General features: G+C 43.6%; 2 protein-coding genes across 6 annotated transcripts in view; both read right to left on the bottom strand.

The window, feature by feature from the left end:
• FBXL20 (F-box and leucine rich repeat protein 20) overlaps positions 1-4,748 on the bottom strand; it is a 93,741-nt gene extending 88,993 nt beyond the window's left edge. The window contains exon 1 of one of the 4 annotated variants that reach the window (XM_047757015.1): positions 4,400-4,748. In XM_047757015.1, coding sequence (XP_047612971.1) covers positions 4,400-4,447 — 48 coding nt within the window. In that variant the 5' untranslated portion in view covers positions 4,448-4,748. Of the gene's footprint in view, positions 1-3,591; positions 3,945-4,399 lie in introns of those variants that run through there. The other 3 variants (XM_047757018.1, XM_047757016.1, XM_047757017.1) reach the window with 3 other exon arrangements.
• Positions 4,749-6,995: 2,247 nt separating this feature from the next.
• The window catches only part of MED1 (mediator complex subunit 1), a 31,706-nt gene continuing 13,587 nt past the window's right edge, over positions 6,996-25,114 (bottom strand). Inside the window, exons 9-18 of one of the 2 annotated variants that reach the window (XM_047757022.1) lie at positions 24,392-24,465; positions 23,242-23,331; positions 21,535-21,646; positions 20,638-20,762; positions 20,258-20,376; positions 18,775-18,976; positions 15,284-15,379; positions 15,051-15,156; positions 11,399-12,651; positions 6,996-7,141 (exon numbers count right to left, since the gene is read on the bottom strand). In XM_047757022.1, the coding sequence (XP_047612978.1) occupies positions 7,128-7,141; positions 11,399-12,651; positions 15,051-15,156; positions 15,284-15,379; positions 18,775-18,976; positions 20,258-20,376; positions 20,638-20,762; positions 21,535-21,646; positions 23,242-23,331; positions 24,392-24,465 (2,191 nt within the window). In that variant the 3' untranslated portion in view covers positions 6,996-7,127. Of the gene's footprint in view, positions 7,142-9,140; positions 12,652-15,050; positions 15,157-15,283; positions 15,380-18,774; positions 18,977-20,257; positions 20,377-20,637; positions 20,763-21,534; positions 21,647-23,241; positions 23,332-24,391; positions 24,466-25,114 lie in introns of those variants that run through there. The other variant, XM_047757021.1, reaches the window with a different exon arrangement.

Raw genomic sequence — 25,114 nt, 5'->3', positions numbered from 1 at the left:
GGTAAAACATCTAGCTCAGAGCACCCAGCATACAAGACACATTTAACAATCATTATTCAATTTGAAAGGAAATTATCAAAATTTGCCACAAAACAAAGTGTACTGTAAGATAATTAAAAAAGTATCTGAACGATTAATTTCTTTTTTCTGTTTTGGTCTTTTTAGGGCCACACCCACAGCACATGGAAGTTCCCAGGCTAGGAGTCATATCGGAGCTGTAGCTATAGCTGCCGGCCTATACCACAGCCACAGGCAACACCAGATCCAAGGTGAGTCTGTGACCTACACCACACCTCACAGCAACACCTGATCCTTAACCCACTGAGCAGGGCCAGGGATTGAATCTGCTAAGCCACGATGGGAACTCCTGAATGATTAATTTCACTTATAAGACTAAAATAATTCAGTATACATTATGTTAACTTATAAGGGTCATTACTGTATGGATTAAATGCCAAAGTGATACAGCAAAGGACAATGATTTTCACACATCTGCCTCCTTTTTTAACTCTTTTAACCATCAGTCATCTACTTAGCTATTCTACAGGATGCTACACAGCTGGCTAACTAAGGTACTCTTCTTTGATTTTAACCTAAGTTTATTTTTCTACACCTCTACTGCTGAGTGTGAGATTTAAAGTGTGTGGCCTCCAGTTACAATATCCAAAGACAGGAGTTCCCATCGTGGCGCAGTGGTTAATGAATCCGACTAGGAACCATGAGGTTGCGGGTTCGGTCCCTGCCCTTGCTCAGTGGGTTAAGGATCCGGCGTTGCCGTGAGCTGTGGTGTAGGTTGCAGACGAGGCTCGGATCCCAAGTTGCTGTGACTCTGGTGTAGGTCGGCGGCTACAGCTCCGATTCGACCCCTAGCCTGGGAACCTCCATATGCCGTGGGAGTGGCCCAAGAAATAGCAAAAAGACAAAAAAAAAACAACAGTATCCAAAGACACAATACACAGAATATTCCCTATACAAAGATTTTAACAAATCGAATAAAAAAAATAAGTAGAGTTCCCCTGTGGTGCAACAGATTAAGGATCCAGGGTTGTCACTGTAGCAGCTAGGCCACTGCTATAGCATGGGTTTGATCCCTGGCCTGGGAACTTCCACATGCCTGGGGGGCGGGGAGGCAAAAAAAAAAAAAAAAAAAAGCTTTAGTTATCTCCTCCCCATAAAAAAATGTGGCCAAGAAAAAGAAAACAATCTTTCACTTTTTGTATTAACTATAACTAATGTGATGTTAGTTGTGATATTTTTGCTATAGAAATTTCCTGCACTCACAAAAATTCTCAGAGCTATCTGTTTACCATCATAAAATATGATCAGTCCTTTAAAAAGCCTCCTGTGATTTCAAGAATTAAAAAAAATTTTGATGTGAATGTTTTAGATATGAAAAGTCTGCTTTATCCTATCTACATCTTTTATCCATTGCAACTAAATATTTAAAATGTCTTCAGTGAATTAGCAATAAGTTTATTACTTCATAAGAGGCCAGTTTATTGTTTTACTACATGTAAATTAGGTCATTAACGGGTAAATGATTTTAAGAAATAATTTGATAACGAAACTTGTTAACACATATTTTCAGCCCCTTCTCATTTGTATTCCAGCATGAACACTTCACATCATAAAAAAGTAGCTTTTTGTTTATAAATAAACACTTTAATCATGAACACTGCAGAAGGAGTTTTTCCTCCCTCTTCTTTTTTATCTTCTTTTCAGGCACACATACCAATCAAGGTAAACAGGGATGCTTAATAAAGCGATAAATTCTTATTTTAATACCACCATTACAGATAAACTACAAATTAAAATATAAGATAATTATAAAAACTGGATACAGCAATGCAATTTTAAAGCACATACTATAAAAGAACTCTTTTCAACAATTACTCACACAACCTAAAAGTGAATAGCAAAATTCACTTAAATTGAATGTCAATGAAGTCAGCTTGATAAAGAACAGACTGCAATAGCAAAAGGCTACTATCTCCCACTCAAAACTTCAGTATTTGGGTTTCCCTTTGAAGATTTTTGTTAACTGCTAAATGTCTATGGAGTAATATATATATATATATATATTTTTTTGCCTGCACCCTCGGCATGTGGAAGTTCCTGGGCAAGGGATCAAACCCAGGCCACAGCAGGGACACAAGCCGCTGCAGTGACAAAGCTGGATTCTTAACCCACTGTGCTACATCAGGAACTCCTCTATTCAGTTATTTTAAGGACAGTCTAAATTTTTACAGTAATACTGAATATGAAGCTATCAAGGGCAACATAAACACCAAAACATATCTACTATAATACTTTTTTCCCATGATTAAGATAAACACGGAAACCCTAAGGGGAAAAAAAAAAAAAAAAACCCTAAGGAGACCAGTTCCTTGATTTTCTCCACTCCTGGCCTGCAACAATACCACTGAAGCTCTGAATTTAAACTCCCCCAAACACTTCCTGTCTCGATCTTTGTGGGTAAATTAAAATATTTTCCAAAAGCATTAACCGAAATCAGGAATAGACTAAGAAGACCCTTAGGTAACAATTTCACCCTCTAAACCTAGCTGGCAAGTTTCCTAAAACTTCTGTCTCACCGTCTTACAATTTCATCCTTAAAATGGAAATGAAGAAAAACATCAAGTGAGGTACACTGAGCTGTGAGTGACCCCGGGTCAGCCTGATTTTCTGCCAAAAAAGGCCAGGTAACATTTACTCTTCTTGCTGTAGAAGTTTCTTTCTCTCTCTTATTCCCCCAATGGGTCTTCCCGTATATTACTATACTACTATAATTCATCTGTCGTTATAATACTTCACTTTCAAAAGGAGTCACTTCCTAAAGCTGACTACTCTCAAGACGCTTTCAGATGTTTTATTTCCTCACCCATTTCTTAATTCCATTACTATAAATCTCTTTCGCCAGAGGAAAAGTTCTTAGAGACAAAGAGACTTGAATGGATTTTCTTAAGTCTCTCAGACCTTCGTCCCAATCTCAAAGCCTGTACACAACGAAGAGTTCCCAGAAACAATGAACAACAAAAGTACAGACTAAACGGGATAGAAGAGGAAGTATCAGAACAATACCCTAACCTAACACAGCACCGAAAACCCGTGGTCGTCTCCACCATCTCAGTCCCCCACCTCCACTTCCCTAGGTCTCTCAAACTCGGAGAATAAGCCCCCTGGCTCATAATTTCCCCCTCGAAGGTGGCAAAAAGAAAACAAGCTCCCTCCGGTCGATCAGAGCTGTGATGCTTTTTCTGCCGAGTGAAGGGAGACACGCCAAAGGTTGTGTAAAGAATGGAAAGCTGAGTGATACTGGGGGGAGGGGGAATTAGGGCGCCAGAGCTAATCCTCGGTCCCGGCCCGCCAGCAAAATAGTAAGAGGCGATCGGCCCGAAGGACGAAGGAAGCTGGGCTGCACTGGGCTCTCGGATGGAGAGAAAGGGGAGAGAAGTCTGGCAGCCCCAGCGGTCTGGGGATGACGGCGCCAGGCAAAGGAGGAGGCTCGGTGCGGAGCGAATTTTTCGGGGCATGAAAGCGGGAATCGCCTTCCTCACGCCGCCCTAGCCCCCTCCACCCCCAAGCGCACACCTCAAACCTGCTCTTGGTCACTCCGTTCACGTCCCTCCTCATGGGGCCGGCGGGTGCGGCCGGGGCCGGGCGCTGCGGCGTGTGGAGGGCAAAGACTGGGGGCCCGGGGCAGGCCCGGGAGTTCCGGCACCGGGAGGAGGCAGAGGAACGGCGGGCAAGAGCCGTCGGCGGGGAGGGGAGACCTCTTGAATCCCGCAGGGCCTCCTCCGCCTCCCGTGGCGGTGGCGACGACTGCTTGTCGCTAGCTCTTCTCTCTCCTCCGCCTCAACTTCAACCCAAAACAAAAACACTCCCCACCTGCCAGCAACGCCGCTCCTCATTGGGCAGAACCGCCCGGGCCTCGGAACGGTGTGGGGAGGGGGAGGAGGAGGAGCGCGCGGCGGCGGCGGCGGCGGCAGCGCAGGACCACCCCTCCCCCACCCCGGGGCGCAGCCCGCGACCATCCGCCCGGGAGCGCGGCGGCGGCGGCGTGAGCCCGCCTTCGCCTCCAAGGCCGCCAAGCCCACCGCAAGAAGAAGAGGCAGGGAAGTGTCTATATGTCTATGTGTGTATTTGTGTATGGGAGGGGCTGTGGGGCGGGTGCGAGTGTGCGCGTGCTCGCAGACCAGTGAGAGAGAGGAAAGCAGGACAACTGCACACAGCGCCCAAGCCCCCCTTCTCCCATCCGCGGGCAAACAGCACGCACCAACCCACCAAGCACTTGAGCTGTCTCTTCCTCCCCGCCCCCTCAGTCTTGTCGCTTTCCCGGTAGCTTGCGCTGGCAAACATGTCCTTCCCAGACACCCAACTCCCTTCCCCTATCACTCACTGTAGCCTTGAACCCAAAGTGCAGCAGGCGGTCCCTGCTTGGAGCCATTTTTCTCCTCTCTGGCCGTCTCTAGATTGGGGCTGTTCTGATGCCGCCGCCGCCGCCGCTGCCGCCGCCGCCACCGCCTTCCCCGCCCCCGTGGATTGCATTACCGGGTGTTGCAGGGAGGCCTAGGGGGCCGCCGCGGGGAGTGGATCTCCTTGTGCATGGTTTAGAAGGACAGGGGGTAATTGCGCTGCCCTCTGCTCTGGGGATATGCGGCGAGGCCGCACCTCGTGCCTTGGGGTCAAGGGGTGCAGTGCTGGAGCTGGGCGACCATTCCTTTAGCTGGGGGAGGGGCACGCTTTGGTGAAGGTGGGGGCGGGTGAGGCAGAAAGGCCTCGGCTTCTCCCGCCCCTCTGCTTCCAGACCGCTGCTGGCACCCAATGGGCTCTAGGGCCTGCCTGCCCTCCAATCAGGGCTCTGGTTGGTGAGATCCTGATCCTGACGCCACTTTGGCGGGAGAAACAAGCGTGTCTGAACGAGTAGGCGGGGGCGCTTGCCCAGTAGTAATATTCATTCTGACTCAGGCTCCTTCTATAGAAGCTGGATGTGTCATGATAATATGTACTTTAGTAACACCAGCCCTCAAACCTTGAAGTCTCAAAATTTATGATCTGACTTCCATGAATTAAGAAATGAGTTTACACTTAGAGCGACAAACTACGGAATTATATCCCAAATATGAAACATTAGAAACTATATCATCAATTCTAGCAGTGCTGGCTGGACTTACAATTGCATTCCAAAGCAGATATGAGTTTATTTTCATACCCCTGTTACTTTGTACTTTCAGTAACTGGCTTGTCTGATTAAGAGATGTGGTTCTGCCGGGGAAACAAATCTGACTGTGGGTTTGATCCTTGGCCTCGCTCAGTGGGTTAAGGATCCTGCATTGCCATGAGCTGTGGTGTAGGTCGCAAATGAGGCTGGAATAAGACGTTGCTGTGGCTGTGGTGTAGGCCGGCAGCTGTAGCTCCGATTGGACCCCAACCTAGGAACCTACATATGCCTCGGGTTTGGCCCTAAAAAGCCAAAAAAAAAAAAAAAAAAAGTTCTGTAAGAGCAAATTGTGCTGGAGATCTTCTAAAATAGGCATATTTGGAGTTTGCGTCATGGCTCAATGGTTAACGATCTGACTGGGAACGATGAGGTTGCGGGTTCGATCCCTGGCCTCGAAGGATCCGGTGTGGCCGTGAGCTGTGGTGTAGGTTGCAGACGTGGCTTGGATCTGGCATTGGTGAAAGCCGGTGGCTGCAGCTCTGATTAATTAGACCCCTAGCCTGGGAACCTCCATATGCTACGGGCGAGGCCCTAAAAAGACCAAAAAAAAAAAAAAAAAAAAAGGCGTATTGTAGCTGGAAGGCTTATTACCCAACTCTGAAAGCACTTTTTTTCCCTAGAAAAGAACCCAGGAACCCAGCTTCAGTAACTCATTCTCAGGCCCACAAACCCAGGTCTAGATGTTATAGCCTCCTCCTGTCCCAGATACTTTTAATGTGATTGCTTTACTGCAGCCATATAAAAACAGCCTTTTGTTGCATCTAGCAGAACTTTTCTCCCAGCAAGGACTATTGATACAATTGGTGACTAAGGCCTGTAAAAGATAGTAAAACTGGCTTGAGCAGGTAAATCAAATGAAGAAAACTTTCACAGTTCTGTTTCCCTAATTATCCTTTCCAGTTACACATTTCAAGGAAGGTTTTTCCTTTGTTATTTTAAAATACTTTTGATTGGACTTTTAAAAAGCTGAATAAACAATTATCCAAAAGTTAGAAATTTATTACACATAGGCATGTTGCTTTTTATCAAAGAAATTTATTTGCATGTAAATAAACAGGTTTCTGTAATGTTTCGGGAAAAAAAATCCCACAGATTTTGTCTACTTTCAAAAAAATGAAAAACCCCAAAGTATTTACAGAACGGCCATACACACAGAAAATCAAATTTAAAAGATTACTTTTTTTTTTAGAAAAGCCCCTCCCAACTGCTCCTGATGTACATTTTTAAAACTCAAAATTTAAAGCTCAGCTTTTACAGCTGAGCATGTTTCCCAACCTAGCTTCTGAGATGTTAAATACTTCCTACCCCTCAAAAAACTAACTCAAGGGTAGAAATAAGGGAGGGAAGGGGATTTTTAAAAAGGTAAACAAATATGAGATTACCTAGGGATTGTGAATAATGAGTTTCCTATACTGGCGTCTGCTTTAAGTGACTCAACTGGATACTGTGACTCACTGGCTCCCTGGAAAGATTCTTTTGAGAATTCATAACAGTGCTGCACTAAATTTTCAGACCCAGGCCTTAAGGTAAATCTTTCTAAGAGTCACCAATCTTAAGTTTGGCAGTTATATCCTGCTTAACCCCTCCCCCACCTCTACAATACTTGTTTTAAAAGACACTGATTTTGAACCTGGAATCTTCATGTACATCAGAGCAGGTTTTGACCAAGGACCCCTAACATGAAGCCAAAAGACAGAAGAGGAATCAGGTCAAACTAAGAATACACAAGACACCAGCAGCAGAAGATAGGTAGAAGTTGACTTCATGTCCTTGCCGTCTTTTGGAACAGGAGAATGAGTACACCTAGACAGGAGGGAGGTGTCCCAGGCTTGGTTTATTCTGCCTCTTCTCCTCCACCCTGTGGAGAAATGCAGTGCTCCCTGGTTCTCAGGCAGGGTGAAGCAGTTTAGCCCCGGCTCCCTGTTAAGCAAGTTCAGATGCTGGGTCAGTGTGTGGGGTGTGCCCATCGACAATTCAGGGGCTTATCCTTCATCCAGATCCTAACTCGGGATTCTTTGATCTGGGATGAAGACAGAAAGAGAGAAAAAGCTTCCCAGTTTACTCATTTTGGTATTTGTTGGCTCTGTTTGGGGGAGCTGAGCCCCTGATACTATGCAGTATATTCCCCATAAGATTTTTCCCAACCAAAACAAACTTAAAAACCATTTAATTTTTTTTTTTTTTCTCCTGCAGAAACCAATGGGATAGGATTCAAAACTAGGTGAGAAACTTGTGAGAAATCCAACCTGGTTGTATGTTTGAGAGGCTGCTACTGTATCAGCATCACAAGATAAAGCACTCTGGTATCACCTTGCCCATGTCCTCCTTAGTGTCACCCAAGACATTTGACTCTGATACGGTAACCGATAACTTTTCTTGCTCCACTTTGCAAGGTTTCGTTTCCTACTTCTTATTACCTTAGGACACAAAAGTGGCAGAGTTGTTGAGAGCTGATGACCAGAAAAGGGAGAACACTAAAGGAAATCAGAGACAGTCAGGAAAGAAAGCCAAAGCTGATTTTCCAACTCTATGCTAACTCCAACCTGCAGAAAGAGCTGAATATAGATATCTTCTTATCGATGAAGTCACTCCATTTATGATATACACACACACACAAATGAATCACCTGGCTTTTTTTTTTTTTTTTTTTTTCAATCCAGAAGAGTTGTGCTGGGGATCGTGCCCCGTCCTGCTGATACAGATCCTGAATGGAATCATCAGGAATGGCACAGTGCAGGTGTCAAAATCAAAGTAAGGCCGCAGAATTTTGAGAGGACCCTCCAAATACTGAGAACTTGTGTTGCACTCAAATGGTCTCCTGGATTTCTATATTTATGAGAAGGGCTTCTTATTGATGTCCCCCAGAATCCAGACTCAGACCTATTCCTTCAAAAAGGTCCAATTGTGTTGCTACATAGTAGCAAGGGTTTATCTTTATGCCCACCTAGCATTCCAGGCCCCCATTACTTCAAGTGAGCTTGAAACTGTTGTAAGTGAACTATGGCTGCAAATTTTTTTTACTGTTTTATCTAAGGGAGCATACACTGGAGTAATTAAAGTCTAGACTCCTTATCCTTGTGATGAAGGGAAACAAGGAGCCCAGCTCATAGGAATGGCATCAGTTCTCCTACAAACAAAATGCTGGGATGTGGACTTTTGGCACACTGTAGAAACAGGAGAACTATTAACTCTGTAATGGTTTTCATGCCACTGGTTCAGGGAGGCTGTCCCACTTTTAAACCTTACTGCATCTGAAAACATGTTTACATCCCAAAAAGCCAGCCCAGCTTTCTTTAAAGGAAAAAGAACTACAAACCAATACCTCCATAAAGAGATTAACTCCTAATATTCCTATGATGTCTGAACCCTATGAAAAACCTCCTAAAACAAAAATACCATTTTGGTTTTCTACTTAACTCCAAAGGTGGGCTCTGACTAATTTGCTTGGGCTTGATACTACAGTACCAGCACAAGCTACAAGCTCCCTACCACCAAATAAGCCTTGCTCTCCCGCCTCCCATCATTTTGAACCCTGAACCTCATAGAATTAGAAAGAAACACTGTATAAAAGCAAACAGATAAAGGGTTAAAATATTATAAATAAATAGCTAAAATCATCTTCCTTACCCAATCACTCCTAAGAAACAGACACCAAACATTACTTAAGTGTCCAAAATGACCAAAGTCCTTCATTTGCCCATGCCTCAAATGGACAACTACCCAAACAAAGGTGAACAACCTTCATGCAAATGCATCAAGGAATGTATTGCTTTTTCATTTTCTGCCCAGCCCTTCAAATACATGCACTAGAATGAGTTTAAAACATGGCCTAAAAATGGAAAAAGGGAGAAAAAATATATATGAATATTTCCCACAAAACTGTTTCCCACCCTTCCCTTTCCCTAAGCCCTTCCCACCCCCTCCCTTTCATAAGCAGGTATTTTAACTTTTTTTTTTCTTTTTTCTGGCAAAGAAACAAGTGATTCTTAGTAACCAGAATCAAACCCTATGGTCTCTTTAGTAGGGTCTGGCTATGCCTTTCTAAATTCACCCCACTCGGTGTCGAAGCCGTGCCATTTAAGATTCTTTAACACAAAATCAGACCTCTCTGACTCACCCCTTATGGTGATTTGCCTATACACCTATTAGTTTTTCTCTGGCCATGTTTTTGTTTTTAAAAGTAAGGTTCCTAGTTGCCAATCAGGGCCACATCCATAAGATCATCATCTTCCTCCCCAATCATAAAGTCAGGGCTGAGTCTTGAGGGCCTGTCTGTAGATAAGATTGTGTTACTTGTCATAGACAAGGACTGGTCTGAAGAGATGGGTGATTTAGACCAACTCTCTGGCTTGATGCTATGAGACTTTTTCTTGTCTCGGTCTCGGTCCCGGTCCCGATCCCTATCTTTGTCCTTTACTTTCTTCTTTTCTTTTTTGTGCTTCTTATGCTTCTCTGTGCTGTATTCTGGAAGAGGTCGGATGCCATCATCTGAGCTGGGACTGTTCTGATAAGACTTCTCTGCTATGGAGGAGCCTGATTCACTTTCACTGTCCAGATTCTGAGGGGTATATGCTGGTGACTTGCTATGGCTGGGAGAGCCACGCTCATGCTTTGGAGTGGAACCACTGATGAGTGGAGAGCCATAGTTTTTGGAAGAGGCCATCTGAGGCCTAAGCCCTTCTCCACTACTTTCCCCAGGTTTCTGCAAAGTCACTTTGGCTTTAATGCTGGGGGATCCCCCATCATGCTTGCTGATGATAATTTTTGCCACACCTGTGCTCCCCACATTTTTTGACTCTGATGTCTTCTTAGACGAATCCACTGAGCCCCCCGAGGTGGAAACCTTTGATTTGTCCTTATCACTTTTCTCACGCTTGCCCTGGAACTCTCCTCCTGACATGCTATGTTTGGAGGACATAGGATGGCTAGAAGAATTTGTGCTCACCCCCACCTGGCCGTCCATTGAGTCTTCACTCCCCGGGCCACTGGTGACAACCCCATGCTTCAGTTTATCTATAACAGCTGTTAAGGAGGGCTTCTTATTTCTGCTGGGAGATTTCCCTTTGGAACTCCCATGCTGGTTCTGAGAGGATGACATGGAAGAGCCACTTGAGGAAAAGGAAGAGGAAGATGCTGTACAAGAGTTAGATGATGGGGGAGTTTTCTGAGACAATGAGCCTGAGGATCCTAACCCTGAAGATGACTTCATGCCGGTGCTCGAACTAGTTCCAGACATGTGAGAACCACCAGAACCTGAACTGATAGGGGACTTGGCTTTAGAGGATGGGGGAGTCCCAGGAACAGGCTTCATTGGAGAGGCAAGCTTATCAGAGCCTCCGGGTGGCCTTGAATGGGAAGGGGATATGTTTGGTTTACTTAAAGAAGGATTCATAAGTGATGATGGCTTCCCTTGAGGTTTCATCTTGGTGCTGCTAGAGCCACTGCTCAGTCCATGCTTAGTAATAGGAGAGGAGCCTGGCTTCCCCCCTGACTGGGATGAAGTTTTGGACTGGCTAGATCCAGAAGACCCTTGGCTAGAATATATACTGCTACTTAACTTGGAACTTGATGAGCCTTCTGATTTACTGCTTTTCATCTTGCCTGAGTTGGAAGCAGAAGATGAGGAAGAATGGCTATGGTGGCTTTTACTTCCTGAGGAAGACACAGAACCACTGCTGGTATACTGACTGTGAGAGGAGGGTTTACCCACCATCACGGTTCCCTTAGGAATCTGAATAGTGATTTTAGGAATGGGTGGTGTGGCAACACCTGGGGGAGTCTGAGATCTTCCTGAACTGCCTGGAGATTTAGATCCACCTGTACTAGTAGGTGGGGTGAAAGGTCGGTTAGAAGAACTATGAGAAGGAGACTTTCCCTCAGTGTCTGCCTTCTTCCGTTTTGGAGGCTTATCTTTGTTTTTGCCATCATTAGAAGGGGTCCGACTGCGCTTCCCTGGTTTGCTGTCTAATCCTGGCCCTGACAGACTACTATTACTGGTGCCATTGCCTTCTTTTACTCTCTTTTGAGTCTTTTCTTTCCCTAAGTCCCCAGTGGTCAGTAAAGGACTCTGACTACCACTGTGATGCTCCATAAGATCTGCAGGACCCAAAGCCTTACCAGCCACTGCTATAATACTGAAATCAACTGTGTCAGCTTGGCTATTGCTTTTAAACTTACTCTCCCCGTTATCGCCTCCAAGCATTGGCACCCCCAAAGTATTTAGTGCCTGAGATGCAAATCCTTTGAAATCATCATTATCTCCACTTTGGCTGCTTTCATCAAAATATTCTTCTCCAAAACCACTTTGGCTCTGACTGTTCAACAAATCAGGATTGAAATCTACTCCATCAGGAAAAAAATGATTGGTAGGAGAGTCACTACTGGGGCTTCCAGCGGCATCTGCAATAAGGTCAGCTGGATCAGTGTATGGATTTTCATTATTATTGGTTTGAAAGACATCAGGGTCAAAGAGGGCACTCTGAGAATGCCCAGAGCTTGAAGAATCTCGAACAGGGGTGCCAATGGGTGGACAATCGTCACTAGTGCTGGGAAGCTTAGAAGCTTCTTCGGCAATGTCTGAAAGGATATCAGTTACATCTGGGCCAATGCTGTCTGAACTGGATAGGCGGACCATCCTTTGAATACTGGGTTGGGGGTGAGGTACTGGTTGTGGGTAAGTTGTTGGGGGAGTGCTACACTGGCTTGGAGCTGGAGTGATGTGTGGCGTATCCAGCGTGTCAGCTGTCATGTTGACATCAAAGATAGGGTTCTGTGAGTCAACATCCATTGAAAATAGCTCCCTCTGAAAGTCATCTTCAGTCTGGTGCTTAGGTTTGTCAGGTGGTAATCTTGATGACTTCTTCTTCTTTGTCTTGTTGCTTCCCGAGCACATTTCCATCCGGGGTGAGCCGGAAGAGGAGTTCTGCCTTTCTAAAGGGCTGCTTCCATAAAGGGTTGAGAAATCCTGGGCAGGATTATCTTTAAGAAGGTTCATGAGCATCGGGTGGTTCTTGGTGTTGCCGGCCATCGAAGAGACAGGTGGCGGCGTGTGATGAGGAGGGGTCGGACTCGAGCCAATGGTAGACCCCCCGTTCCCTGTGATTTGCAACAAACTGGTAAGAATTGGGTTCTGAGACACCTTGCTGAAGTCCTCCCCATGGCCCACCGACTCATGCCGATCTTTGATGCTCATGCTCATATTAAACAAGGTGGTAATGGGACCCCCCGGAAAGGTGTTGGTTGGTGTAGTGGTACCACTCATTGGGTTGTTGCCTGTGGTCATGCCATACCCTGGGCTGCTAGCCGGGGGCAGGTTCTTTTTCACCATGTCTTCAACTGTCTCTGCAATGAGGGACAGTGCTGGGGTGTCGGCCTGAATGGTTTCAGCTTTCCTCCGAATAGCCCTCATCGTCACAGGAATGGACATACATCTGTAGAGTAAGATGAAAAAAAAGCAAAGTTAACATTTCACTAGCTGCTACATGAAACCAATTTTTCATTTGGGAAAACAAGTTTTAATTTTGCCTGCGACTTAAAGATATGCCAAAAGTTTGCAGTAAGCAGTTCTCAGGTAAGGCAAATATCTTGAAGAGCAGATGCAGTTCTATGAAATGCCAGAGCTTTGGGTAAACTCATTCTAAAAAGAATCTGGACCAGGAGGCAATCATCAACCTCTTTTGAAGTACCACCAAAAACCAACCAACCATAAACAAGAGTCTAAATAATTATCACACTGAACTAAAACAAAACTGGTAATAATGACCTGAATAAGAAAATGCCCTCCTGGAGTTCCCGTGTTGGCTCAGAGGTTAACGAATACGACTAGGAACCATGAGGTTGCGGGTTCGATCCCTGGCATTGCTCAGTGGGTTAATGATCCGGTGTTGCCGTGAGCTGTGGTGTAGGTTGCAGACGCGGCTCGGATCCTGTGTTGCTGTGGCTCTGGCGTAGGCCAGTGGCTACAGCTCTGATTAGACCCCTAGCCTGGGAACCTCCATATGCCGAGGGAGCGGCCCTAGAAAAAAAGGCAAAAAGACAAAAAGACCAAAAAAAAAAAAAAAGCCCTCCTTTGGGGCTTCACATATGATTAATGGGATACATGATTTATCTTACTTAACAAACCACAGAAAAATCTCTCCTTCTCCTTTTGAATTTTGGCCACACTCACAGCCTGTTTAAGTTCCCAAGCCTGGGAGTGAACCCATGCCATAGCAGCCACGCAAGCCGCTGCAATGACAATGCTGGATCCTTAACCTGCTGCACTACAAGGGAACTCCACAAAAAAATCTCTTAACCCATCAAGTTCTAAACTTTAGTGGCTTACATCACCCCAAAAGCTATACTGTGAAAAGTAAAACTGTTGATTGGAAATCTTTGTTTTTTTTCTTTTTAGGGCCGCACCTGCGGCATATGGAGGTTCCCAGGCTAGAGGTCAAATCAGAGCTGCAACTGCCAGCCACAGCCACAGCCATAGCAACACAGGATCCAAACCGCATCTGTGACTTACACCACAACTCACAGCAATGCAGGATACTTAACTCACTGAATGAAGCCAGGGTTCCAACCCAAATCCTCATGGATACTAGTTGGGCTCATTACCAATGGGCCACAACGGGAACTCCCTGAAAATCTTTTGTATTTTAAAGCAAAGCACATTTTATGTTACAGATAAATTTATGTTCATAAACATATTTGAAATGTGTTTGCTCTAGAATATGTCAGCAACCTTTCTTAAAGGGCCAGACAGTAATATTTTAAGCTTTCGAGGAGTTGCCATCGTGGCTCAGTGGTTAACGAATCCGACTAGGAACTATGAGGTTGTGGGTTCGATCCCTGGCCTTGCTCAGTGGGTTAAGGATCCAGCGTTGCAGTGAGCTGTGGTATAGGTCACAGTCTCGGCTCAGATCCTGCGTTGCTGTGGCTATGGCACAGGCTGGCGGCTACAGCTCTGATTTGACCCCTAGCCTGGGAACCTCCAGGCCTCGGGTGTGGCCGTAGAAAGACAAAAGACAAAAAAAATAAAATAAAAAATATTTTAAGCTTTTGAGGATCATATGATTTCTGTCCAACTACTCTGTCATCTTAGCTCAAAAGCCACCACAGACAATATGTAAGTGAACTGGCATAGCTGTGTTCCAATAAAATTTATTTATTAAACAAACAACTGGTACCTGCTCTAAAATATCTTGAAACCCGCATTAATGTTTTTGGGATGCGGACTGGCTTAAGTGTCTTCCCACAGACTGCCATTTGACATGTTACATGTATGTGTTAAAAAAGTGACACAGAGGAAAAGTGAGAAAATATCTACATCTTATTTCAGCTCCCTCCCTCATAAAAGAACCCTAATGCTGGGCCTAAATTACCTACCTTACATCCTATTACTTTCATAATGACATTTAGAAAACCAATGCTCATAATGCTTTTGGATTAAAAAGCAGAGAAAGGTGAATTCAAAGCAGTGACTAAATGCTTTCCTCCTAAATTTCTAATTCACTTGAATACTGAAAACAACATTCCTTATACACTTCTTTTTTTTTTTTTCTTTTTAAGGCTGCCTCTACAGCATATGGAAGTTCCTGGGCTAAGAGATAAATTGGAACTGTCGGCTCTGGACTACACAACAACCACTGTAACACCGGATATGAGCTACATCCACAACCTATGCTGCAGCTTGCAGCAACCCTGGATCCTTAACTCACTGAGCAAGGCCAGGGGTTGAACCCAAATCCTCATGGACACTATGTCTGTTCTTAACCCATTGAGCCACAAAAGGAACTCCACTTATACACCTGTTAATGGGACTCTGATGGAAAAGGGCCAGTGCTACCTTTGAACAACTTTGGCAATGAAGTCATCTGTGCAAATGAGTGCATCTGACAGCCCCTTGTAGAGTTTACAGCTCACATGTGTTGAGTCCTGCACATCCATTACCACTGAAAGACAAAATATATAGGAGGTATTTAAGACAGATTCAGCTTCAGCTTCTGACTTTTCAAAAAAAGACAAAGGGACCAAACTGCCACCTGGAGAAAGGTGTGGTTAATCACCCACATAACTCACCACACACCAGGGAGTCATTCACAGGGTGCTGAAAAGACACACTGAAACGGGACTCAGACAGGGGACACACTTCAAATTGGAGGAGCCCAGGAGAATCTAAAGGCAAAAAAAAAGATCAGAAAATAAGCAAAAAAATTAAGACTTGAGACAAGTAATCAGTAATAATTAACTATGAAATTCTTTATCTTCCTCGTTGGAAACTAAATCCCACACTTTTTTTTTTTTTTTTTTGGCCATGCCTGAGGTATATGGAAATTCCCCAGCTCAGGGATCAAACCTATATCACAGCAGCAATCAAAGCTGCTGCATGACAATACTGGATCCTTAACCCCAAGCCACAAGGTAACTCCCCACACATCACATTTTTTTCTTCCTTTTTTTGGCCCCCCTGTGGCATATGGAGTTCCCAGGCCAGGGATCAGAACTGAGCCAGAGTTGTGAACTATGCCACAGCTGCAATAACACCTGATCCCTTAACCCACTGTGCCAGGCCAGGGATCAACCTGCGTCCTGTTGCTTCAGAGATGCCACCAATCCCACTGCACCACAGCAGGAACTCCTCCCCACATATTTTTTTTAATAAATAAAACCTACTATGTTGGAGTTACCACTGCTGCTCAGTAGTAATGAACCCAACTAGTATCCATGAGGATGCAGGTTCAATCCCTGGCCGCACTCAGTGGTTTAAGATGTGGCATCGCCATGAGCTGTGGTCTAGGTCACAGACACGGTGCGTATCTGGCATTGCCGTGGCTGTGGCGTAGACCAGCAATTGCAACTCCAATTTGAACCCTGGTGTGGGAACCTCCATATGCACCTGTGTGCCCCCCCCACCCCAAAATAACCCTCTGTGTCATCCACAGGTGACTGAAGGAATCAGATTGTGTTATAAATACTCCAAAGTAACTAAACTTTAGGGTCTTTTTTTGTTGTTTTTTGTTTTTCTAAATGGCTGCACTTGGAGTTCCCGTCGTGGCGCAGTGGTTAACGAATCCCACTAGGAACCATGAGGTTGCAGGTTTGATCCCTGGCCTTGCTCAGTGGGTTAAGGATCTGGCGTTGCCGTGAGCTGTGGTGTAGGTTGCAGACGCGGCTCGGATCCCGCATTGCTGTGGCTCTGGCGTAGGCCGGTGGCTACAGCTCCGATTAGACCCCTAGCCTGGGAACCTCCATATGCCGCGGGAGCGGCCCAAAGAAATAGCAAAAAAAAAAAAAAGACTAAATGGCTGCACTTGCACCATATGGAAGTTTCTGGGCTCGGGGTCCAATTGGAGGTGCAGCTGCAGGCCTATGCCACAGCCATGGCAATGCCAGATCCGAGCCACATCTGCAGTCTACACTACAGCTTGAGGCAATGCTGGATCCTTAACGCACTGAGCAACGCCAGGGATTGAACCTACATCCTCACAAACGCTATGTCAGGTTCTTAACCCACTGAGCCACAATGGGAACTCCAACTTCAGTTCTTTTAAACGAAGGTATTTAATCCCTACATTGAGAAGGTCCTTGGCAGATATAAACACCCTGCCATGAAATTGAATTCTGAAAATAAACATACCCAAGAGGAGTTTCTCATTTTATCTGATAAGCAGACATCAGAACCACTGCCAAAAACTCTGCTTTCTACAAGTGTACAGCTGTTGGCTATACATTCCATAGTTTGATGAGCATGGATGTAGGGACTATGGTCTAAAAGGATATACTTAGGAGTCCCCACTGTAGAACAGTAGGTTAAGAATCTGACTGCAGCAGCTCAGGTCACTGCAGAAGTGCGGGTTCGATCCCCGGCCCGGTGCAGTGGGTTAAAGGATCCAGTGTTACCACAGCCATGGCAAAAGTTGGCAGCTGTGGCTCAGATTTAATCCCTGGCCTGGAAACTCCATGTGCTGCAACTGCGTCCATACATAAAAAAATAAAATACAATAAAATGATATATTTATTGCCAAATAACTGTCATCATTAGTTTCTAAGCCAAAGTGTATGACAGCCAAGAGACAAGGATCATATACTTTCTTGGGAAAAAGCATGCTTCTCTATAGAATTTCACTCTATAGAATTTTGTAAGATAGTTTCTTACAAAAACTCAGTTTTAAATGCCATGAAGCTATGTGGAAAAATCTCCTAGGACTGAAATACATGAAATAGAAGGGTCATAAAGACACTTGCATATGCTCTATGTCGTTACTCCAACTTTCTAAGATTTCTAGTTTCTAAAGCAATTCTTTTTGTTTGTTTGTCTTTCTGTCTTTTTTAGGGCCGCACCCTCGGCATATGGAAGTTCCCAGGCTAGGGGTCCAATCGGAACTACAGCTGCCGGCCTATGCCACAGCCACAGCCACATCAACATAGGATCTGAGCCATGTCTTCGACCTACACCACAGCTCACAGCAACTCCAGATCCTTAACCCACTGAGCGAGGCCAGGGATTGAACCTGCAACCTCATGGTTACTAGTCGGGTTTGTTAACTACTGAGCCACAACAGGAACTCCTAAAGTAATTCTTATTCCCATAAAAGACATCTCCTATTTACCTTCCCTGTTTCTTCTTGCCTACCATTTGTACTGATACATCTCTATCAGTGAAGTGCTTTACATATAAAGTAAAAAATTAACGATCGTTAACTAGAGCAGCCAAAATTCATATCAAATTTTCTAATGGTAAATGGAAAAACAGCATTCCAGAATTCTGGAAGAAAAAGGACAGGACACGGGTCTCATCCTTTTTTAAGCAATATAATTAAGTTCTCCAAAGAATGGGGAGAGGAAATATACAGGACTAAAAAGTGGGAAGTACTGTCCTAACAACTTAAAATTCAGATATTAAGAACTCTTTTCTTACAGAACCCCAAGTTGTACCTTATATTATCTGCTGCAAGGTTCAGGCCCTCAGGGTACCTAATTATATCACTGCATGTAGAAAAAGAATAAATCTATCACACAAACAAACAAACCTCCCCAGTGGTTTCCAAATGCCAATTTACAGATTGGTTCCACCAAAATTATTTGTGGAGGAGTTCCCGTCGTGGCTCAGTAGTTAACAAATCTGACTAGGAACCATGAGGTTGCGGGTCGATCCCTGGACTTGCTCAGTGGGTTAAGGATCCGGTGTTACCATGAGCTGTGGTGTAGGTCGCAGACACGGCTCGGATCCCACGTTGCTGTGGCTCTGGTGTAGGCCGGTGGCTACAGCTCCAATTGGACCCCTAGCCTGGGAACCTCCATATGCCATGGGAGCGGCCCAAGAAAATGGCAAAAAGACCAAAAAAAAAACAAAAAAAAAACACCCAAGCCAAAAAAAAAAATTATTTGTGGAGCTTAAACTAGATTCCCAATTCCTCTTACAGGTTCTAACAAAGTTCATTTGGGTATAGAAACCAAATATCTATAGTTTTAAAAGCTCCATAGGTGATATGATATGCCACCAAATTAGAGAACTACTAGAATACTAAGTTTCTGTTTACCATTAAGTGTATCAAAAGGAAAGGCAGTACCTTCTTTCAGAATAGTCCTTTTTACACAGCTTCCAATTAGGGTGTTATAGGCCACTTGGTGTCTAATCAGATTCAGGATAAGGGGAACCCGGCCAGGGTGCTGAAAGGTGATTTTGCTAACAAGGGTTCCCTGTAGACTTCTACCATCTGGAAGAGGAGCATCTTTGTTGAGAAAATAGCAGTGTTGCTGACCTGGAAGAGCCTAGGCAAAAAGAAGAAAAGAAATAAATGCTATTCACCCATTGTATTCCAATCACGAACTATCCTGGAAATAACCCTACTCCTCAAAAATCTGCAACTTCTTGCTGAATAATAAAGCTCCATAGTGAATTCTTTGGTCAGCTGATATTAAATGCCAATTATTCACTGGGCTGAAAAGTCCCTTTTTTGGTAAATGTTCTGCTAGCTAGTGGTTTCCCAACTTCTAACATAAAAATTACCTCAGAAATCTGCATAAAAAAGACCTATGAGTTGTAAGTACAAAATCTATTTTTAATGAAACACCCTACATAGTTAAAATAGAACCAGAATTTGGGAACTATTACTTTATTTTTTTTTGTCTTTTGTCTTTGTTGTTGTTGTTGTTGTTGCTATTTCTTGGGCCGCTCCCGCGGCACATGGAGATTCCCAGGCTAGGGGTTGAATCGGAGCTGTAGCCACCGGCCTACGCCAGAGCCACAGCAATGCGGGATCCGAGCCGCGTCTGCAACCTACACCACAGCTCACGGCAACGCCAGATCCTTAACCCACTGAGCAAGGGCAGGGACCGAACCCGCAACCTCATGGTTCCTAGTTGGATTTGTTAACCACTGCGCCACGATGGGAACTCCGGGAACTATTACTTTAGACTATTATCAATCATTCAAGTAAATTCAAGTTCACATGTGGTTTTAAAATTTTTCTTATTCATTCCAACATTTTCTTCCCTGTGACCTACCCCACAGCTTCTGGAACACCGGATCCTTAACCCTCTGTGACACTGCAGGAACTCCCCAGAATACCATACTTACTGAAATTTCAACAATGAAATGTACACTGTTTCCTGACTTAGAAGCTTATGCTATTTCTTCAGCATGTTTCAGAGATTTCTATACTTTCTCACCTGACTGAGGAAATAGGACATGATCCAGCAGTGCAAAAGAATGTCATATGACCTCAATAATCCTATAAAAGGAAGATTCTGATTCAAAAGTCATCTACAGGAGTTCCCGTTGTGGTTCAGTGGGTTAAGAACCTGACTTAGTATCCATGAGGACGTGGATTTGATTTCCTGGGCTCACTCAGTAGGTTAAGGATCCGGCATTGCCACAAACTACAGCGTATGTCACAGATGCAGCTCAGATCTAGCATTGCTGTGGCTGTGACACAGGCTGGCATTTGCAGCTCTGATTTGACCCCTAGCCCAGGAACTTCCATACGCTTCAGGTACAGCCCTAAAAACAAACAAAAAGGAATCTACAACAATCCATACAGCCTTACTTACAGCATAAAATCGCATGTTATGATTCAAAGGTACAGGGTCAGGGTCCTTTGACAGTTCAAACTGAGTGATCAGTTCATAAAGGGGTACATAAGTTGGCTGGGTTTCAAACAAAGGAATTCCTGGAGAGACAAATATCAATATAATGATTACAATAAGATGAAGATGTTGACAGCTCAGTCTTCCCTTCATGAGCTTTATTTCATTCATTCATTTATTCAGAAAGTAGTTACTAAGCATTTACTAGTACAAAGCACCATGACATCTATACAGTAGCTTTCTGAGGCCTACAAAAGTGAAAAGACGTCTAACATAATCTTCAGCTGAAGTCTGCTTTTAACATTTACAACAATTGATAGCTCCTGATGCTTCTTAAAACTCACCTGTGCAGTTCTGAAGTTTCTGAACAAATGCTCTAGATACTGGGATTGGCTGGGGAAATTTCAAGAAGAAACAGGCAGGAAGATCAACACTGTTGGCACTGGTGATTGAGGAAAAGGAAGGAGTCCTTAAAAAAAAAGTGGAGGATTGGGATTTTTGAACTGATATGAAAATGAAAAAGCTAAACACCCATTCTTAGACATATCTGTATACTCTCAAAGACTATCAAAAACTCACTCTCCGAACTTCTTTCCCCCAATTCCAGAATACCCTATTTGTTAACCCTTGAGTATTTTATCAAATATCTATCCTGAGGCATGTTCTCTATTATTACTCCAGCATAACTCCAAATCAACATAAAGTCCCGTAAGAAAATCCCATATGGGAGTTCCCATCGTGGCTCAGTGGTTAACGAATCCGACTAGGAACCATGAGCTTGTGGGTTTGATCCCTGGTCTCAACAGTGGGTTAAGGCTCTGGTGTAGGGCGAAGAAGCAGCTCAGATCCTGTGTTTCTGTGGCCGTGGTGTAGGCCAGCAGCTGCAGCTCGGATTAGATCCCTAGCCTGGGAACCTCGATATGCCTCGGGTGCAGCCCTAGAAAAGGTAAAAAGACCAAAAAAGAAAGAAAGAAAGAAAGAAAGAAAATCTCATAGAGCAATCATTAAACCAGTGAGAGTAGCATAGTTCTCTTCTTTCTCTCTTAGGATAAGAATGTGTTCTATAAGCAGGCTTCAAAGAGGAACATTCAGATACTGAAAATAAATTAAATGGCTAAAACAAAAAGCCCATTTCTAGAAAGTCAAGTGGGGGTAAAGCCAAGTGAAAGTAATACCTGTTTCATAGTGGGCTTAAAGTTGAAAAACTGGACTTCACTACTCGAGAATTATATATAACTTACCATTTGTTGTCAACTGGATGAGACCCCATAATTAATGGTGCAATTGGGAGTTTATACATAGCAGATGTTCCTTCAATTGTCACTGATGCATTCATGCCCAAAGATCGAGGAACTGGGAAAAGGAAAGAAAAAAGGTTTTCTCCAAAGTAACAAAATTATAAGAATCTTTTTTTTTTGTCCACATTCTTGGCATGTGGAAGTTCCAAGGCCAGGGATCAAATCCAAGATGCAGCTATGACCTATGCCACTGCTGCAGCAATGACAGATCCTTAACCCATTGTGTCGTAGCAGAAACTCCATAAGGAACTTAACATTAAAAAAAAGAAAGAAAGAAAAAAGGAGCTCCTGCTGTGGCCAAACAGGATTGGCAGCATCTTGGGAGTGCTGGGATGTGGGTTCGATTCCCAGCCCAGCACAGTGCGTTAAAGGATCGTCATTGCCACAGCTGCAGCTCAGGTCAAGACTGCAGCTCAGATCTGATCCCTGGCCCGGGAGCTCCACGTGCCACACGGCAGCCAAAAATTTAAAAAAAGAAAAAAAGAAAAGCTAACTTCTGTATAATTCATGAGCCCTAATTTGTTGGTAGATACTATAATACCAATATAACTTAGAAATGCTAGAGTTATCTTCCTAACCAAACATATTTCTCTGTCAGTAAATAAAACAAAATAGGAAACAAGGCAGTGCAAAGGGAAAAAATTTTTTTTTCTTTTTACTGCTACACCCATAGCATACAGAATTACCTGGACCAGGGGTCAAATCATAGCTACAGCTTCAGCCTATGCTGCAGCTTATGGCAACATTGGATCCTTAACCCACTGAGATGGGCCAGGGATCAAACCTGAATCCTCACAGAGACAATGTTGGGTCCTTAATCCACTGAGCCACAATGGAAACTCCAAGGAAAATTTTTTTTTTTGCCTTTTCTAGGGCCGCTCCTGCAGCATATGGAGGTTCCCAGGCTAGGCGTCGAATCGGAGCTGTAGTCACCGGCCTACACCAGAGCCACAGCAACACAGGATCCAAGCCGAGTCTGTGACCTACACCACAGTTCACAGCAACGCCGGATCCTTAACCCACTGAGTTAGGCCAGGGATCAAACCCGCAACCTCATGGTTCCTAGTTGGATTTGTTAACCACTGAGCCATGATGGGAACTCCCGAAAAAGAATTTTTTAAAGGCTCATTACCAATATCTTATTCTCTTCAACTTTAAAATGAATATTTAAATAGAATTATGATTATAGGACAGTCAGTGATTGAAATGAAAAGGTGACCAAATGAGTTATCAGGCCATTTCTCATTATGTTTTAATGTACTAAGGGCAAATACAAAGTAAGATCCATTATTTTAATTCTTTGGTAACTTAGCTAATTTCTCTACCTTTAAATAATGATTAAGGAGATTGTTTCATATCAGATGGTTTATATCTTTTCATTCATGCATTCATTCACTTACTCAAAAAGACTAAGTTTTTATTGTTATGTATGTATGTGTACATATATATGTATATGTGCATATGTACAAATGTGTGCGAGTACACATTAGATGCAAACTCTAGCAGAAATGTAAAACTTTGGTAGCGAAGGCAAATTCATTTGGGAGTAGCAAACCATAAACTACAGGCAGGCCTGGGCATTCAAATTTTTTAAAGTATTTTTTAAACACTGAGTAAGAACCTTCAGTTATTTCATAGTTCAAGTCTTACCATTATTCTCATGCAAAATGATAGGGGATGTAGTCTTATCATCCAGTAGGTCAGAAGGAGAGGCATAATACTTCAAGTTCATTAAATGACCTATGAAAGATAAAACTTATTACCACTTTTTTGTCAAGTAAATTACAAATAAAAACATTCCCATTCCTATAAACCTATATATAAGAAAATAGTTTCAGATGAGCACTCATGATCCAAAAGAGTTTATGAAATATAACGGAATTGTAAGTACTGATTCTAGTGACAACAACTTTTTGCACATTTAAAAAAAAAAACAAACTAGAGGAGGGTGCATGTGGACACCTCAGAAACCATTAAAAAAATACACAAATGAGGAGTTCCCATTGTGGCGTGGCAGAAATGAATCCGACTAGGAACCATGAGGTTGTGGGTTCAATCCCTGGCCTCACTCAGTGGGTTAAGGATCCAGCGTTGCCATGAGCTATGGTGTAAGTCGCACACAAGGCTCAGATCCTGCATTGCTGTGGCTCTGGCACCGGCCAACGGCTAAAGCTCCAATTGGACCCCTAGCCTGGAAACCTCCATATGCCATGAGTGCGGCCCTAAAAAGACAAAAGACAAAAAAAAAAAAAAAAAAAAAGAGGAAGGGATAAATTAGGAATTTAGGATCAGCAGATACAAACTACTACAAATAAAATAGATAAACAACAAAGTGCTACTGTATAGTACATGGAACTATATTCAATATCTTATAAACTATAGCTAAAAGGAATACACACACAAATGAATCACTTTGCTATTCTAGAAACTAATACAACATTGTAAAACAACTATATTTCAATTAAATAATTAGAAAATGAGTCTCCACTGTGGCACAGTGGGTCAATGACCCAGCTTGTCTCTGTGGAGATGCCAGTTTGATCCCCAGCCCAGAGCAGTGGGTTAAGGATCCAGCACTGCTGCAGCTGCAGTGTAGTTCACAGCTGAGGCTCGGATTCAATCCCTGGACCAGGGACTTCCGTATGCCATGGGGGCAGATGAAAAAGAAAAAAAATTAAAAATTAAAAAAAAAAAAAGCCACCACAATTGACTGGTGATCCCCTCGCCTATAAACTCAAAGTGAAATTTCAGGTTTCTAAAATTAGACATTTTTCTAAATAGGCAAGATAGGATCACATACCCCCACTTCTTGGAGTGAGATAGCCAACACTTCCATGAAGAATCTTATCCAAGGGACCAGCATTAGTTGCTTTCCTGCAAGACAAAGATCTGTTTGCTTGTATTTAAACCCTGAAGGTATTAGTGCAAAGTGTGATAATGAGTTCAGCTCTTAAACATCTTATAACCCGGTCTTGTACTTGGGCATATAACAATTGTACTTCACTTCCAAAGTGAAGGGGATATTTCCAAGGATATGCCAGTATGTAACATAGTGAACAAAAATTACAACTACACTATTATTTATCAGAAGGGAGGCTAGGTTTGAAATGTCTTCTGACAAAGCCTCTGGGATGCCAACCAGCAACTAAGGTGTGCTGATAATCAGAAAATGGGGAGTTCCCGTCATGGCTCAGAGGTTAACAAATCTGACTAGCATCCATAAGGACGCGGGTTTGAAGCCTGGCCTCACTCAGTGGATTAAGGATCCAGCGCTGCTGTGAGCTGTGATGTAGGTCACAGATGTGGCTCGGATACCAAGTTGCTGTAGCTGTAGTGTAGACTGGCAGCTGCAGCTCCAATTCGACCCCTAGCCTGGGAACTTCCATATCCCACAGGTATGGCCCTTAACAAAAACAAACCAAAAAAAAAAAAAAAGAAAAGAGAATGGAATGCATGCAATCATGTGGGAAGTGAAAGAGGTGGACAAGATGTATAATGTAGGTAAATTGTGAATGTATAGTAA

The sequence above is a fragment of the Phacochoerus africanus genome, chromosome 14 (assembly GCF_016906955.1).
Source record: "Phacochoerus africanus isolate WHEZ1 chromosome 14, ROS_Pafr_v1, whole genome shotgun sequence".
Lineage (NCBI taxonomy): Eukaryota > Metazoa > Chordata > Mammalia > Artiodactyla > Suidae > Phacochoerus > Phacochoerus africanus.
The sequence above is the reverse complement of the archived record's forward strand: the minus strand, read 5'-3'. Positions and strand labels throughout refer to the sequence as shown.